This window comes from Lathyrus oleraceus, chromosome 7 (assembly GCF_024323335.1).
Source record: "Lathyrus oleraceus cultivar Zhongwan6 chromosome 7, CAAS_Psat_ZW6_1.0, whole genome shotgun sequence".
Lineage (NCBI taxonomy): Eukaryota > Viridiplantae > Streptophyta > Magnoliopsida > Fabales > Fabaceae > Lathyrus > Lathyrus oleraceus.
In genome coordinates, this window is record NC_066585.1 from 329,704,860 (window position 1) to 329,722,554 (window position 17,695).

Genomic DNA, 17,695 nt, shown 5'->3' on the forward strand with positions numbered 1-17,695 from the left:
AAGTACACTTATGTGGTAAAGGATCAAGTTAGCAAAAGCAACTCTCATCCGAACTTAAATTGTCTATATTGTTGCAAAAGAGGACATACTATTGCTAAATGCCGATTTAGGAGATTCTTAGTTCCTAAAGGCATTTTTCAATTGTTGTCCAAATGCAACCAAAGTTTCACTCACACACTAGGACCCAATGAAAATTGGGTACCTCCTTCCCTTGTGTAAATTTGTAGGTGGAATGTCTTAAGGATACTAAGAGAACATGGGTTCTCGATAGTGGATGCTCAAGACACATGACGGGTGACATTTCCTTGTTCTTTGACTTTGTGGCTAAGAAGAAAGGGTTTGTAACCTACTGTGATAATAACAAGGGAGCTATACTCGGAAAAGGTAGTGTAGGTAATCCCTCCTCTACTACTATCTCATACGTCCTTTTAGTTAAAGGCCTTAAGCACAATCTCATTAGTATTAGCCAATTATGTGACAAAGTATATAAAGTATCGTTTTCAAAATATTGTTGCACGAGTGAACATAATGATAAAAAGAATGATGTGCTTAAGGGCTGGAGGGAAAATAATGTAGACATGCTTGACTTGAATGAAGTATCTTTGACTAGCACTAAATGTCTCGTCTCCATGAGTGAATACTCGTGGCTTTGGCATAGGCGATTAGTGCATGTCAACTTTGACTTGCTAAATAAAGTTGTTGCAAAAGATCTAGTAGTTGGTCTTCCCAAAATAAAAATTTCAAAAGATCACTTATGTGATGCATGCTAAATGGGAAAGCGAACAAAGATCTCTTTTAAATCTAAAAATATTGTTTCCACAACGAGACCCCTTGAACTTCTCCATATGGGCCTTTTTGGGCCATCTAGAATTAAAAGTCTAGGTGGAAACTGTTAGTGTAAGCCCTAGAGGCCAATACTTTTGGTACTTGTATCGAATTATTTATTAATAATAAAAGACTTTTTCTTTATTATGTTTGTTTAATAAAGTCCCTAGAATAGCTAGTCCGTTTAATGTATCAAGTGTGACTTAATCATGAGATCACATTAAACATAAGGACATTATTCTTAAAGTATCCATAGTCGAGCTTTATTGTGAAGTGGGATAACATTAAAGCATTAAGACTATTATGTATATAGACTGATGATCACATCTCATGGATCATGGATAAGGAGTTATCAAGTCTTAAGCATAAGTATGAATATTAAGAGTAATATTTATACTGGATTGACTCGTTATGAGAATACTATATAGAATATTATGCAAAGTTTTATAAGTTATTCTCATGGTGATAATGGTGTATACCACCCTTCGACCTGAAACCACTATGGACCCTAGATGTAGAGTCGAGTGCCTTATTGCTGATCAAACATTGTCCGTAACTGGATGACCATAAAGACAGTTGATGGGTACTCCACGAAGCATGCTAAGGGACATGAGTGACCTAGATGGAATTTGTCCATCCTGCATAACAGGATAAATGTCTATGTCCAATATTGAACTGGACAAGGATGACACGGTCTATGCCTTGTGTTCAATATAGACATAAGGACAAAAGGGTAGTTATACACACAAGTATTATCACAAAAGGATTTGTCAGATCACATAACATTTTCGTGTCTTGGGTAGCAGTGATGTGTTGCTAGATACCGCTCACAGTTTATTATGTTAAATACGTGATTTAATATAATTGCCAATGCTGCGAAAACCTACAAGGTCACATACAAAAGGACGGATTGATGAGAGATATAGTAACTAAGAAACACCGTAAGGTATGGTGCACTTAAGTGAATTATAGAACATCGTAAGGTACGGTGTACTTAAGTAGAATACGAAATATGGTAAGGTACTACGCGCTTAAGTGATTTTGGCATATTATAAGATATGGGTCACATACACTTAAATGGGCTTTTTGGCTTGTAGCCCACACAAGTGGTTCTATAAATAGAACCCTTATGCAGAAGCATTTGAGCAGTTGCAATTTTGTTTCTCTCTCTCTCCCCCTCTCTCTCTCTCTCTCTCAAAGCCTTCATTCATAGCAGCTAGCACTGAGATTGAAGGAATCTGTTCATGTGGACTGAGTAGAGGCGTTGTCATCGTTCAACGTTCATGATCGCTCCGTAGATCTGCATCAAAGGTTACAATCTCCACAAGAGGTAACGATTCTATCACTAATCATGCCCATTCGTAAGGATCACTAAAGGAGAAATTTTTAAATTCCGCTGCGTTTTGGATCACTCTTCTCCTTCATAAACTACTATGGTTTTGTTATAGTAGATGACTACTCTAGATTTTGTTGGACCATCTTCTTAGCAAGTAAAAGTGACTTTTTTTTTACTTTTGAAAAGTTTGCCAAGATGTATCAAAATAAATTGAACACTAGCATAGTTACTAGTCGAAGTGATCACGGAGGTGAATTTGAAAACCACCTCTTTGAGGAATTTTGTGAAACAAACGACATTGATCATGATTTTTCTGCTCCTAGAACTCCACAATAAAATGGAGTAGTGGAACGTAAAAACCGAATTTAAAAGAGCTTCGAAGGAGTATGATCAATGAAAATGACCTTCCTAAATATTTTTGGGCCGATGCCATAAATACGGCTTGTTATGTATTGAATAGGATACTCATTCGTCCTATTCTAAACAAAACCCTTTATGAATTGCTAAAGGGAAGGAAGCCTAATGTTTCACATCTTCATGTCTTCGGATGTAAATAATTTGTGTTAAATAATGATAAAGAAAACCTGGGTAAATTTGACTCAAAAGTTGATGAAGGTATCTTTCTCGGATACTCTCAATCTAGTAAAGCATATAGAGTATACAACAAAAGGTTACTAATTGTTGAAGAATCTATGCATGTTTCCTTTGATGAATCTTATCCGAAAATTGTCGGAGAAGGTATTATTATTGATGGTGCAGGTGTTCCTTCGGAAGACATAATAAAAGATCAAGAAGAAAAGAGTGTTGAACCCCATCCGAAAAAAGCTGAAGAGGAGCCGGATCACATATCTGAAAAGAAAGAGAAGGATCATTTGATTAATAAGAATGATCTTCCTTTGGAATGAAAATCTTCTAATGAGCATCCCATCGATAATATTCTAGGAGATATCTCAAAGGGAGTTACCACACGGTCAAAGATAAGTAACTTTTGTATTCATTTCGCTTCCGTCTCTCAAATTGAGTCTAAAAACTCCATAGACGCATTACTCGATGAACATTGGTTTTTAGCGATGCAAGAGGAACTTAATTAGTTCAAAAGAAATTAGGTGTGGGATCTTGTTCCCCCTCCGCGAGACCATCGAGTAATCGGCACTAAATGGGTGTTTAGGAACAAGTTAGACAAAAACAGAGTTATAACTCGCAACAAGGCTCGCCTTGTTGCTCAAGGGTATAACCAAGAGGAAGGCATCGACTATGAGGAAACTTATGCTCCGGTTGCCCGACTAGAGGCTATACGCCTTTTGCTTACCTATGCTTGTTCTAAAAATTTCAAATTATTTCAAATGGATGTTAAGAGCGCTTTCCTAAACTGTCACATCAATGAAGAGGTCTATGTATCTCAACCTCCCGGTTTTGAAAACTATGAGCATCATAACTATGTTTATAAGCTCAAACGTGCTTTGTACGGTCTCAAACAAGCCCCTAAGGCATGGTATGAGCGTCTTAGAAAATTTCCACTAGAACAAGGATTCTTAAGAGGGAAGGTTGATACAACCCTTTTTATTAAACGCCAAGGAAAACACTCTATTTTAGTTCAAGTCTATGTAGATGACATTATTTTTGGATCTACTAATATAAATTTGGTCAAGGAATTCTCTAGGTTGATGCAGGGAGAATTTGAAATGAGCATGATGGGGGAGCTAAATTACTTCCTCGGACTTCAAATCAAGCAACTTGAAGAAGGAACTTTTATGAGCCAAACGAAGTATTGCAATGAGTTACTCAAGCGCTTCGATATGGAAAACTCCAAAGTAATCGACACTCCAATGCCTACTACGGTTAATATGGATCGGGATGAAAATGGTAAGGTCGTAGACATAAAAAGGTATAGAGGTATGATTGGTTCCCTCCTCTATCTTACCACATCTCGACCAGGTATTATGTTTAGTGTATGTATGTGTGCTAGATATCAATCATGTCCCAAAGAATCACATTTAAAGGTTGTCAAGCGCATACTTAGATACCTCTGTGGTACTTCAAAGTATGGGCTTTGGTTTTCTAAAGAAAGTGATTGCTCTTTGGTTGGCTACTCCGATTCCGACTTTGTCAGTTGCAAATCGGATGGGAAAAGCACTAATGGCACTTGTCATTTTTATTCAAATTCCTTAGTGAGTTGGCACAACAAAAAGCAAGTTTTAGTTGCTTTGTCAACAGTCGAGGCGGAATACATTATTGTGGGTAATTGTTGCGCTCAAATTTTGTGGCTCAAACAACAATTACTCGACTTCAATTTTCAACTTGAACATATTCCCATTTTTTTGTGACAACACAAATGCCATCAATTTAACCAAAAATCCTATACTAGATTCGTGCACTAAACATATTGAAATTCGACATCACTTCCTTAGGGATCATGTTGAGAAAGGTGATGTTGTCTTCGAGCATGTTGATAGCAAAAATCAACTTGCCGATATTTTCACAAAACCATTTGCGACATAGCCTTTCTTCCATATCCATAGGGAACTTAGTGTTCTCGACATCTCGGATCATGTTTAAATCTATATATGATGTCTGCTCTATATTTATGCCTATCTATTTCTTGATTTATAAGTGCGGGCTATGTGAGGGCACTCATCGTCTATCATCATTGGAGGTAATATCGTTCATATCTATTTGACCTATATTAATTAACTATGTATATATATACTTGATCTATGTAATTATTGATGTTTATTTTATGGTTTGATCTAAGTTTGATCAATTTCTATGTTTGAATTATACTTTAACTTGCTTAGGTATCATATTTAACATGCATGTTACTGTATTTAGTTATTTGTCTTACAGTTTATGCTAAACAAATGTGGCAATGTTATTTGCTTATTTCCTTTTGCTCCGTGCAATATTTATGCCTATAATTCTTACATTGACTTCATGTTATGTGCATGGTTGTTAATGTCTATCCGTTGCAAAGTAGTTGACTAAGTGCTTATGAATATCTTTGTTTCCCGTTGACCGTATCATTGATTCTTTTTGATGTTGTCAAAGGGGGAGAAGTAATGGAAACACAATAGCAGATTTATAATAGCAAAATTTTTGAAGGCATGCATAAAATCAGGGGGAGGATGTCTATCAAAGTACGCGATTGTGCCACGGTTTGCCATCATAAAAAAGGGGGAGTATGTGAGGACAAAGATCCATTGTCCTTATTTTAATGATGTCAAACCTTTTTAGTTGCTCATAATGTGTGCTTTGGACGATGTCATCATATTATAGAATGCATTCATCCTCCAACATGCTCAAAGTATAAGTGAAATAAGTCCATGCATATATGAGCATTTCATAGATGTGAATAATGCACTTGATCATCATTGATACCTTAGGTTCATAAGAAAATGGTTTGAATTGACCAAAATATCAAAAACTCATTTTTGACAGTTTAAGAATTTTGAGTTGACTCATGACTTGGAGCGTAACTCTCAGGTCTGAACAGGTCGAGTCATGAGTCGACTCAAGACTTGGAGAAGTAAAACTGTGAGTCGACTCATGATTTGGAGCATAACTCTCGGGTCTGAACATGCTGAGTCATGAGTCGACTCAACTCTGGAAAAACCTGTTTGAGTTGACTCATTCCCTATTTGAGTCGACTCATTAGCTATTTCATTTGAACCATGTTTCCACGAGTCTGAACAAGTCGAGTCATGAGTCAACTTAACTCTGGAAAACCCCTGTTTGAGTCAACTCATTGCCTGCTTCATTTGGGTAGTTTTGCCTCGGGTCTGAACAGGTCGAGTGACCTGTGTGAACAGGTTGACTGGTCGCTGTTGGCACTCAATTTTCTGCTGTGCATTTTTGCAAAATTATTCTGTTATGTCTGTTACTTTGTTCGTGCATCATATAAATATTATAGAGTCTCTTCTTCAACAAAAAAAACAAGAAAAGTGAAAGATATACACCAAAGTGCTCTTCATCTTCATTCTTCATTGCACTTCTCAATAATCACACATAACAATCTTTGTTGAGCATTGTGCATTACTGTGGTGATAACGTCCAAATATGATTGTGTAATCTTAGTTTGGGTTGAGGCTTTGTGTGAGTTTTTCTTGAATAAAACCATTGGGGTTTTGTCCTCAAAGAATTGGTGATTTTTGCACTAACCTTTGCTTCACAGATTCAGCCGAGTGAAAGGTTTGAAGAATGGTGAGTTCGGTCAAACAAGTAGCGGTAACCAGAGGATTGTGAAGAAAGCTTAGGGTTCAAGCGTCTTGCGTTCGAAATCAACCGAGCTAAATTTTTGGAGAACGTGGAGTTCTTGCAATAAGGTAGCTACAACCGGAGGTTTGTTCAGAGCGCTTGAAGGACTTGGTTCAACTCGAATCAAGGGGAGAGAAGTGAATAAGATCTGCAACAACACTAGGGGTTGGTTGCTGGTGATTATTTCTTCTCTTGTAATAACTTTGCAAATTTATAATAAAGATCTCAATTCTAGTTTTAGAATTGGGGGCGGATGTACCGTAAGCGAGGAAGAAAGGGGATTTGCCTAAACAAATCTGGTGTTGTTCTCTCTTTCTCTTAACCCTTTAAATTCTGTATTAGTTATGTTTTTTGTGAAATTAATAGTAAAATCAATCTCGCTTGATTGTTGTGCATAGTAGCTGTTCGATAAATTGGTGCAATCACTTTGATTGCAACTGAGTAAAATTCTGTATATTCAATTTGAGTGAAATTGAGACTTGGTATGGAGTGCTCACCAAGTGTTTGATAAAATTGATCTCACACAAATCTATTAATATTTTACTTGCTCTCGTATTGTGTTAATGCGTTATTAGAGGTAACGATATCAAGGATCGTGGTAGTTAATCGATTGATTTAGATAGTGGTTGATTATCTTTATCGGAGTTATTCCATTCAATTTCACGCATATCCGATATTTTCATTAACGGATCGTTTAGATAATTGTAATCTAGGGAGCTTTCACAACCGTTGAAAACATTTTTAAAAAACACTAAATTTTAAATATTGATATATTCAACCTCTTCTAGATCGGTACTATCGTCTAACACATATTTGTAGCATAACTTTGTTGTCAAGTTACGTCAGCAGAACTTAACGATTTTTCATAAAAATTGACGAAAATGATAAGTTCGGTTAACATATGTCTTTTTAAAGGTATTTACATGTTATATTTTTTAGATAAAAAATTAAACTGAAAATTTAAATTAAATTAAAGACTTTGTGAGTAATTATAAGCTTAAAAAATCTCGAAGAAAGAGAATACAAAATTTGTTTGGTTCTTCATAGACATCAACAAAAATCACTTTAAAAATTTGCATTAACACATATTCAGATTTGTAATTTCAAGATTTTCACATTGAATATGCATTGGTATCGCAATAACTGATTTAATTGTGCATGTAAATTATGGAACATGCTTTAAAAAAGTGAATAAAAGAAAATGGCCATTTAAGTATTACTTTTTCGGCAAAGATGGCAATTTAAGTATTGAATTGACCATATTTGAAAATTATCGTTTAAACAAAATTGAAAACCAGCTGATATTATATACACCCATTTCCATTCATGATGCTGGATAGAGTTTGGATTCAATCTTTTCTTCGGATCTCTCAATATTATAGCATAAATTTTTTAAATTTATTTTTCTCTCTCATCAAATTATAAAAAACTAAAATAAAACGTTAGTTAAATTAAATATTTAAGAGTGCCACGAATCACGTGATGTTAAATACTTTTTTATTTTAAATTTATTTAATTTAATTAAATATTAAAAAATTGATAATAAATATATATTTTTATTTTTAAAAATATAATAAATAATTTCATGATATATGAAGGTATGAGCAAACGAGTATGACCCACATGAGTTATGAACTAAGCAAGCACGGTATGCCACACAGCACTCTGTTTCATTACTTCTCTAAACTATTCAATTAAACCAATCTCTTCTTCATCTTCATCATTTCCACTCATCCATTCTAGATTTCTACCTCTATCTACCAGATCTCATCATAGCTAACCCTTCGTTTCTTTCAATTCAGGTACGTTCGTTCACCTTGTACCAAAACAATGTGCTTATTCACCACTCCATCTCCACCAAATCGTACTTTTATTCTACATTCTTTCTGAATATTTGTTACTAATTAGGGCTTTTTCTATCTTAGGCATCATTAACAATAATAACATGAAAATCAATTGCATTGCACTGTTAGATTGGATTAATATCTGTTCTAACTTCTAACTACTACATTTAAATTCAATCCTCAAATTCGCCACTGATTAAGAAAGAAAGATCCTAATTTCGCTAATCATCTTTTCAATTCGCTAATTCATTACTTAACGCTCTCGTGGACCCACTGCAACACCGACGCTACTGTGTAAGCACCTCAATGGGTCCCACACTATTACATTAGATTAGATTAAACAACTCAATAACCATTCCCATATCATGTATGAAATCTTTCAAGCAAAGTTAAATGATGTACACAATACGAATCCGTTAATTAGAATTTTAGATTTTTACTTTTCTGTCCCCACAAATCTTGTAATTTACTTTTCTGCCCCCACCAGTCTTCCGAGTCAAGAAATTACAAAACATTACTTTATCTTTCTAGCCGTTAGCTATATACTATATCCTATTCTTTACATTTAAGTAATATTTGGTGCTTTTAAACTTTTTTTTATTCCTTCATTTTATTTATTATAGTTTATATTCTTTCTAAATTATTGATGTTTTGTTCTGGCTATGGAATGGTGGTTAAGGTGTTGTTTTCAGTTAGCAAAGGAGTTATTATCAGAGAGGTGTTGTACTTTTATAGTTCCTTTCTTAACCTTGATTTCAACTCTAAATGTTTGTGTTACTTTGTTGCATTTATAACTATTTGGAATGGGTCACTATCCTCTTTTATTAATTCTCTCCTATTCAATCCTTAGGTCGGTGAACATTGATCCCATTCCTCTAAGTTACAGCTTTTTTTGGATATGGTTTAGTTCATTAAACTAGTTCTTTCCGAAACAATCAAAATCATATGTGGTTTAAGGGGAAAAATCCAATCTTTGTAAAACCCTTTTACTTATATATTATTATTATTACACATTATTAGTATTTCCTTTCTCAGAGGCTAATCATAACTCTTTTTTCTTTTTTTTTCTTTATCTTTATGCTGCTTTGACTTGGTTCTAATTATACAAGTTTCAAAATTAGCTTTTTCTAGCTCATGGTTCTTAAACTTATGCAGAATTATAGGTGGAAAACATGATGGTTACTTTTGGTAGTTGCTGAATTTAGTTCATTCAAAGTCTGCATATGATTTTGGAAGCTATTAATTCTCAAGTGAGTTATATTCTACCAATTCACTGAGTTGCATTTATTGTGTGATTTATGATGAACTTATACCAATGGTCCATATGTCTAGCTTCAATTGAATGCTTATGCAAATCAGTAGTTGGCTTGGCTTTCCTTGACACTCTCGATGATCAATACTATTGCTATTCCAGACCCTCTCTAGCTACTATCTAGGCTATTAATTCTTCCAAGTTTTCAATGTTTCCGTGTATACGACAATGTTTTAAAAACCACAATGGATGGTTCAATGAGTTGAACTGTGAACCATTACGACCTACAAATTGGTTATTTGAGCAGGCTGACAGCGGTCTTGTCTTGGTTCGAGCGGTTTAAAGCCGTTGAGTTGTGTTTTGTAGGTCTCACCAGTTCGATGTCTAGTACGGTTTTGAAAACATTGGTGTACGGTGCTTTTTTGTTGTCAAAATAATACTTCATACTACCATCATTTTCTATCTGTTTCAGTACTTGGCGGTAATGAGGATGGATAAACTTGACTCTGATATGATATTTGTTGGCCAACCCTGTATCTGTTCCTTCCAACTCTCTTTATTTTGCTTACCGGTCACAAAATCTTATGTCATGAAAAGTATATCTCTTTAATAAGCAGGAAATTGTTGATTGACATTCATTTTGCTTAGTGCAGCATAGGATATAAACTGAAAAAAGGGCGTGCTGTTTTTTTTTCTTCTTCTTCTGAATAACTGTTTGTCTGCAGGTTGTATGTTTTGGATTAATTTATCCTGTGGATCACTTTACCTTTTCATTGATGATTGTGCCTGCGACTTTTGAAGACTTGCCTTGTTATTCTTGATTCAGGTTTACCAATTGATGCTACTTTCATTCTTTTTCTTTTTAATATATGATCTTTAATTTGGCTTAGATTTTAATAGTTGCTTCACAAAACTTGTTTTTTCTAGGATTGGTACAATTTTTAGAGTGTTTGTAATATGGAACTTAAAATATATTTAGATTCATTCTAGCTATTAACTGGTTAAATTTATTGCCTTCTCCCCTTGTCTCTGTCACACATATATTTGAAAGGATGTAGCCCCAAGTTGCCTGTCATTTGCTTGTGATTTTGTTTTTCTCAGCTCATGAAATTACTGTCTTATAAAATTATCTAAGATATATGCTTTATTTCTTGACGTGGGGAACATTATTGCCCAATTATTTGTACAGTGGTAAATGGTTTCCTTTCATTTCCTTGTAGTGTATGGAGTTGAATAAATGAAGTCACAGATCAAAGTTACTCTTGCTATTATTATTAGTTTGCTCTGGATTCAACACTCCTTTTGTGGTTAGTGTAACATTTTGAATCATATTTGTTCTCAGTAGATTACTTTATGCGATGAAATAGGTAAAGCCAAAGACACCATCAATCTCGCTGTTTTTGTTTATTTAACTTTCCTTCTTTGCATGGCATTACTTTTTGGTAGATGAAGCATCTGATACAGCTAGCCTAAACAAGTGGAAATGTAGATGTTCTTCTTTCGAAGGAAACCAAAGCAACTCTCTTGCTAATTGTTCCAAGTCATGTGATTGCCATTCAGGTATGTTGCTAGTTTCTTTATTGGAACAGGACTAGGAGCCTCCTGCTGATAGTTTTTCTTTAATCCATCTTTCTAATATATTTTATATTCTTACACTAGATTACGGCTTAAGAAATTCCCTTGCTATGTTTGATTTATAGATATAGATGTATTGCTTGCTAACTAGAACTCATGTAAATTTGTAAAATCCGCTTTCATTTTAAATTTCAAATTATATAACAAATGACATTTTGAACTAATTTTTTTATATTTATTGACTAGTTGTGGTTACTAACAATACTATTATGGACGGAATTAGGAATGCAATATGCTTTTGTTTCATGTGAAATGAAAAGACATAGTCACCACAGCCTGAAAACTATATGATAATTATTTTACCTTCCCTGTAGATGCTGTAGAGGGTGGTGCATCCATATGGACATGCATATGTGATCCCAATGGATTTCCTCAAGTGGCAGAAGATGGTCATAGTGCTAAGTGCTTTCATGCTTGCAACTGCACATGGGGTATCTTTCTCTTTATCTTTTTCTCTAATTTGAAATTTCATTGTCAAAAATTGCTTTAATTATTGCTTTGTATAGGTGATTTAGATGGACTAGTGCTAGACCTGTTATTATTGTACACCAAACCTAAATGCATATGTGAGAAGAAAAAGTGAAGATAGACATAAACATGATTTTGATATATTTGGGTGTTTTCAAATAGAATTGATTTTTTATTTTTATTTAGAATTGATTCTAGCCCACCGGATCTTAAACGAGGCTCTGATACCATGTTAAGAAGGTGTGATTGGGCCTAACTCAACCCTACAAAACCGGTTGATAGAGTGAGGACTGCCTCCATTTATAAACACATGTTCAGACCTTATATTGTCCGATGTGGGACTCTTAACAGTATCCAAACATTAGTAGCTTTGTGTTCAACTCACTTTTAATCAAAATTAATTTTATCCAAAATCAAGTTTTGCCACTACAGCATCAAACACTCGCCATGATTTGTTCACTTGGTACAACTCTTATTTATAAATACTTAAAAACAATTATTTCTTTTTCATTGTGAGGTGTGAAGTTTTTTCCTTCAACTTTTACCCTCTTTTCAGCTTATTTGTGTCTTATTGATAATGGTAAAATCTTGTGCTCTTTTGTACTAAGTCATTTGTTTGTTCCTACATCAAGTTACTTAGAAACTAAATTTATGATTTTTTGAGTGCTATGCAGGAACTGTCAGCACGTCATCAGGTTCAAAGAAACACATTTCCAGCAAGGTTGTTGTAATTGTCCTATTAATATGTGTTATATGCACAACCATTGCGTTGCTTACCACAGTTGTATGCTACATCTACCGAAAGAAGCAATACCATATTCAATCACCAATATTCTCAGTAGATAAGGAAACAAGTAGTGGTAGTACCGCCAACCTAATCAGTCATCGGACAGGAACTTCTTCAGTACCAGAAACAACCTTTTTTGTGAATTCTCCTATTTGTCATATCACGGGTAAGTTTATTGTTACTCACCGCCCCTTGATCTTGATTTCTTAATTTTTTTTCTTCTCAATTTGTACAATTGTATATCCAAACTCTAAAATTATTTTTATTTTTGTTATGTATTAATTTTTTTAATTTTTTTTTTCTTTATGTAGGATGCTTTACGAAACCCTCTTTTTTGTTTGGGAGCCAAAAAGAAACTTTTCATGGAAATATTACTCAATTTTCATTTGGTGAACTAGAAAGTTCCACTGATAACTTTTCAGCCACCAACCTTATTGGAGTAGGCGGAAGTAGTTATGTATACCGTGGTCGGCTGAGAGATGGTAACATTGTGGCAGTTAAGAGACTAAAAGATCAAGCAGGGCCAGAAGCAGACTCTGCATTTTTCAAGGAGGTTGTACTTGTACCTAATTTTGCAATATCATTGATTCAATATACTTTGGCTATGTTGTAATGTTTCATAATATCTAGATAAAAGATGACCATGCAACCTTTTTCTTATTGCTGTACAGCAGTCGTAATGGTTTTAACAATGTCTTGTTTCTTTCTGCAGATTGAATTAATATCTAGACTTCATCATTGTCATTTGGTGCCTTTGCTTGGATACTGCTTAGAATCGAAAGGAAAACACATGCAGAGGTTACTAGTATTTGAGTACTTGATTAATGGAAGTTTGAGGGACTGGTTAGACGGAGTTTCTGGAAAATACCTGGATTGGACTACTCGTGTTACGATTGCAATAGGAGCAGCAAGGGGCTTGGAATATCTCCATGAAGCAGCTGCTCCAAAAATTCTTCATAGGGATGTGAAATCAACCAACATTCTTCTGGATGAAAATTGGCAAGCAAAAGTATGAATCTTGGATATTCTTTTTGGATGGCAGTTACAAATTTTGAATTACTTTAGATGAAATAATATCCTAGAATATGCATACATAGGATTCTAAGGCTCCGTTTGACCTGACTTGTTTTGGCATTAAAAACTATTTGAGGAGTTGTCACTCTAATCATAAGGTATATGTATATAATTTGTTTTCTTCAAATACTCAATTTGCAGATAACTGATCTTGGTATGGCGAAAAACTTGAGATCTGATGACCTACCAAGCGGTTCAGATTCTCCAGCAAGAATGCAGGGGACATTTGGCTATTTTGCACCCGAGTATGCTATTATTGGTAGAGCCTCGCTTGAATCAGATGTCTTCAGTTTTGGTGTGGTACTTCTTGAGCTTATCAGTGGTCGACATCCTATTCATAAAACTACCGGCAAAGAAGAAAGCCTTGTTATATGGGTACTTTCAAAAAAAAATTATAATGATAAAATTAATCTGAATTTTTACAATTTTAATCACCATTTCTTTTACAATCTTATAATGTGCCGCATCTTCCATTTAAAATTCAGAATTATGATGATATGGTTTTTGTTATAACTACTAGTTTCATTATATGAATTAGTTGCATATTTTTATGAATTAAACTAGGAAAGATTATGAATACCCGAGTATTGACATAGCTTGCCGGAACTTCTGTTCTAGGCTTCTCCTCGTTTACAGGATAGTAGGCGAGTAATATCGGAGATAGTTGATCCACAATTGAAAGGAAACTTCCCAGAGGAAGAGGTGCATATAATGGCATATCTAGCAAAGGAATGCTTGCTGCTGGATCCCGACACTCGACCAACCATGAGTGAGGTTGTTCAAATTCTTTCTAGTATTTCACCGGGCAAATCAAGAAGGAGAAGAAACATTCCCACCAGCTTGTTTCAGGTGAACACTCATGTTTTCATTTCTTTATAACAGTATTTCTAGTTTAATAAAGTTTCATAATTTTCAAATTTTGGATGAATATTTTGCTTGCCTAAATGTTAGTTGCGTCACGCTGCCATTCAAAGATCATACTCCTATTGCATTAAAAATAAACCATGTGCTAAATTTTTTTCTTTATGGATATGTAAAGGAACCAGAGGATGTAGAAACGAAAAGGCAAGCACAATCCGGTGAATTTCCAACTCATAATTTATCACCACTAGACACCGATTACAATCCGTGTCTTGGAAACAAAAATAGAGAAGAAGATGCAGTTTCAGCTGAGTATATGGAAAGTTTGATCCTCTTAGCATCTAAGTCTAATAGCTCGCATTCATCAGAAGAGGAAATGGTAGACATAACTGAGCCCCGGTTCGAATCATTTTGCATGACAAATGGCACTGTGACTTGAAAACACAAACCATGAATACCAATACTTTTTGTGCATTGCTCAATGGGATATATCATAAGAGATGCTGCAATGAATTCTGGTTGAGATTATGTTCTACATTTTGTTTCACTTCTGTTTTGAATTGAAATGCACGTAGGTGTTATTAGATATTATAAGCACAAAAAATATATCAAATGTATTCTTGTACAGAAAAGCTTAGGAGGACTATATTTTTTAGGACGAATATACACATGTTTCCTGTTTAGGAGTATACTTGTAGGAGTATTATTGACGGGACATGAATGTAGCTTTGTTTGTTTATTGTTGAAGAGCTTGTTATTTTGTGGCTAGGAAAGAGATGTTTTTATTTTTAGCTTATAATTAGTTTCTAATGTGTCCTTGTTGTGTCAAATGTGTTTAAATTCAAATTGATGCAACTAAAAATGCAGACCGATTAAAAAAAATCAAAAACCTTAAAAATTGAATATTAATTGAAGGTGTTTAGATGTTAGTTTGTAAAAATAGTTTCGATTTCAGATTGAGTTTTCAAAATGATTTTTTTTTTAAAATAACCATGTTTTTGAAAATAAATACGATAATAACCGGGTTTTCAAAAAATTTACCAAAATAACCATGTTTTTTAAGGGATGCGCCGGAGGAGTTGGCGCATCCCCTAAAAATTTTAGGAGCCTTAAAGGCAGGCGCCAAAGGGGTAGGCGCCCTTGTTAAAGCCCCCTTAAGGGAGGCGCCCATAGGGTTGGCGCCAGTACAGTTGGCGCCTGCATGGCATGTGTGAGAAGGCGCCAGTACAGTTGGCGCCTGCATGGCATGTGTATTTTGAAAATAAAATTTATTTTTACAATCAGCAAGAATCGAACAAACAACCTTTGGATCAATAGTGAAAGACATTACCATTGCACCACAGACCCTTCATGTTAATTTGTTTCATCATATATTTAATGAGCCATTGTTCAATTGTATTTTTTAAATTGTATTAAAATAAAACACAAAATAATTTATTAATAATGTATTATTAATATATATATATATATATAATATATATATATATATAGATATATATATATATATATAGGGTTTTATATATATATATAGGGTTATATATTTAAGATATATATATAGGTTTATATAGTTTTATATATATATATATATATATATAGAGATATATATAACTATATATATATAAAACTATATATATATATAAACTATATATATATATATAAAACTATATATATATATATATATATATACATATATATATAGATATATAGATATATATATATATATATATAGAGATATATATATATATATATATATATATATATATAGATATATATATATATATAGAGATAAAACTATATATATATATATATATATATAAAACTATATAAACTATATATATATTAAATATATATAAAACTATATATATATAAAACTATATTATAGAAAATATATATATATAGAAAAACTATATATATATAAAACTAGATATATATAAAAACTATATATATATATATAAAAACTATATATATATATATATAACTATATATATATAAAACTATATATATATATAAAACATATATATATATAATATATATATATATAAAACTATATAAAACTATATATATATTAAATATATATAAAACTATATATATATATAAAACTATCTTATATATATATATATATATATATATATATATATATATATATATTATATAATATATATATATATATATATAATATATATATATATATATATATATATATATATATATATATATATATATATATATATATATATACTTTTATAAATATATATATATATATTATTAATAATACATTATTAATAAAATTATTTTGTGTTTTATTTTAATACAATTTAAAAAATACAATTGAACAATGGCTCATTAAATATACGATGAAACAAATTAACATGAAGGGTCTGTGGTGCAATGGTAATGTCTTTCACTATTGATCTAAAGGTTGTGTGTTCGATTCTTGCTGATTGCAAAAATAAATTTTATTTTCAAAACACACATGCCATGCAGGCGCCAACTGTACTGGCGCCTTCTCACACATGCCATGCAGGCGCCAACCCTATGGGCGCCTCCCTTAAGGGGGCTTTAACAAGGGCGCCTACCCCTTTGGCGCCTGCCTTTAAGGCTCCTAAAATTTTTAGGGGATGCGCCAACTCCTCCGGCGCATCCCTTAAAAAACATGGTTATTTTGGTAAATTTTTTGAAAACCCGGTTATTATCGTATTTATTTTCAAAAACATGGTTATTTTAAAAAAAAATTCTTTCAAAATCAACCCAAACAAAATAAATTGTATACATATATTTTAATTTTAATTTTATTTTATACGTGTTTAAAATATTGCATTAGTTTATTATCTATTAATATTTGTTTTTAAAATATTGTTTATTAATTTAGTTTTATCTATTTATTTTTAGGTTTAATATCCTTTTTTTTTTATTTCCGTATGTTAATTTCTGGCTTTATTTTTCTCTCTTAATTTTAAAAAAAGGTTTATATTGATTTCTTAACTCTTTAAAATATACCATCATGGTTTTTCTTGGCTAATTAATAACATAAAAACTTAAAAAAATTTGATCGTTAAATCCATCGTTAATTAAATTGATCGTGTCACTAATTAAATAAAAATAATTAACCTATACATTTTGAAAAATTATAGAACCAAAAGTGATTTTTTTACAAAAATAACCCACTTTTTCAAAGAAATTCCTAAAATATCCCTGGTTTTAAAAAAATTATCAAAATATCCCACTTTTAGGAGGAGTCTCCAATTGAATTGACGACTCCTCTTAAAACTTGAATGGAGGCGCCAATTGGATTGGCTAGGGCAGGTGCCCTAGCCAATCCAATTGGCGCCCCTGTGTCGGTTTTAAGAGGAGTCGTCAATTCA

At 33.0% G+C, this 17,695-nt stretch overlaps 1 protein-coding gene across 9 annotated transcripts; it reads left to right on the top strand.

The window, feature by feature from the left end:
- Positions 1-8,038: 8,038 nt before the first annotated feature.
- On the top strand, positions 8,039-15,143 carry LOC127103266 (receptor-like serine/threonine-protein kinase NCRK). 9 transcript variants are annotated; one of them, XM_051040529.1, is made up of 13 exons: positions 8,041-8,214; positions 8,936-8,974; positions 9,412-9,506; positions 10,234-10,334; positions 10,729-10,815; positions 10,955-11,068; positions 11,458-11,574; positions 12,286-12,564; positions 12,710-12,951; positions 13,111-13,407; positions 13,614-13,847; positions 14,091-14,321; positions 14,512-15,143. In XM_051040529.1, the coding sequence occupies exons 5-13, from the start codon at positions 10,746-10,748 to the stop codon at positions 14,770-14,772; spliced, it is 1,845 nt and encodes a 614-aa protein (XP_050896486.1). In that variant the 5' UTR covers positions 8,041-8,214; positions 8,936-8,974; positions 9,412-9,506; positions 10,234-10,334; positions 10,729-10,745; the 3' UTR covers positions 14,773-15,143. The 9 variants fall into 9 exon arrangements, with proteins under 9 accessions (XP_050896483.1, XP_050896486.1, XP_050896490.1 ...); XM_051040526.1 differs by lacking the exon at positions 8,936-8,974 and having other exon boundaries at positions 8,039-8,214; XM_051040528.1 differs by lacking the exon at positions 8,041-8,214 and having other exon boundaries at positions 8,825-8,974.
- The last annotated feature ends 2,552 nt before the right edge of the window (positions 15,144-17,695 follow it).

What these genes read in the sequence shown, in the direction of transcription:
- LOC127103266 (XM_051040526.1), top strand. Translation starts at nt 10,746, where the DNA reads ATGAAGTCACAGATCAAAGTTACTCTTGCTATTATTATTAGTTTGCTC. An exon ending in TGCTTGCAACTGCACATGGG is followed by an intron (nt 11,575 to 12,285) that starts GTATCTTTCTCT and finishes AGTGCTATGCAG; the next exon opens with GAACTGTCAGCACGTCATCA. An exon ending in TCCTATTTGTCATATCACGG is followed by an intron (nt 12,565 to 12,709) that starts GTAAGTTTATTG and finishes TTCTTTATGTAG; the next exon opens with GATGCTTTACGAAACCCTCT.